Consider the following 344-nt stretch of genomic DNA (forward strand, 5'->3'; position numbering starts at 1 on the left):
ACCCAATGGGTTAAGCATTCAAAGTACTAATAGACATTAAAAAGAACAATAATAAAAATACCTGCTGATCCACAAAATCTGACATGTCTAGGTACACCGTCTGCTCTGCGACATTTTCATTCTCATTAGGTTTTAGAGGTGTTGTCATAGGACTCTCTAGCATAGTAACTGTCATGAACTTCGATGGGGTCTTCGTTGGTGATATGGAGAGGCCTAGAAAAAAACAAGGGAAAAAATTAATTGTATGTGATCAAATCAAACAGAGTGAGAAAAAAATCAGAACAATAACTATACTTAGAGAGAGATAGAGAGAGGAAAATCTTTCTAAGTGAATACATGTTATT

General features: G+C 34.9%; 1 protein-coding gene across 1 annotated transcript in view; it reads right to left on the reverse strand.

Annotated features, from left to right (window-relative positions):
- The window catches only part of LOC119590803 (codanin-1-like), a gene marked incomplete at its 3' end in the record, with an annotated part of 14,365 nt that overhangs the window by 5,966 nt on the left and 8,055 nt on the right, over positions 1-344 (reverse strand). The window contains 1 exon segment of the mRNA XM_037939532.1: positions 62-213. Coding sequence (XP_037795460.1) covers positions 62-213 — 152 coding nt within the window.

The sequence above is a fragment of the Penaeus monodon genome, chromosome 27 (assembly GCF_015228065.2).
Source record: "Penaeus monodon isolate SGIC_2016 chromosome 27, NSTDA_Pmon_1, whole genome shotgun sequence".
In the NCBI taxonomy this organism is placed as follows: Eukaryota; Metazoa; Arthropoda; class Malacostraca; order Decapoda; family Penaeidae; genus Penaeus; species Penaeus monodon.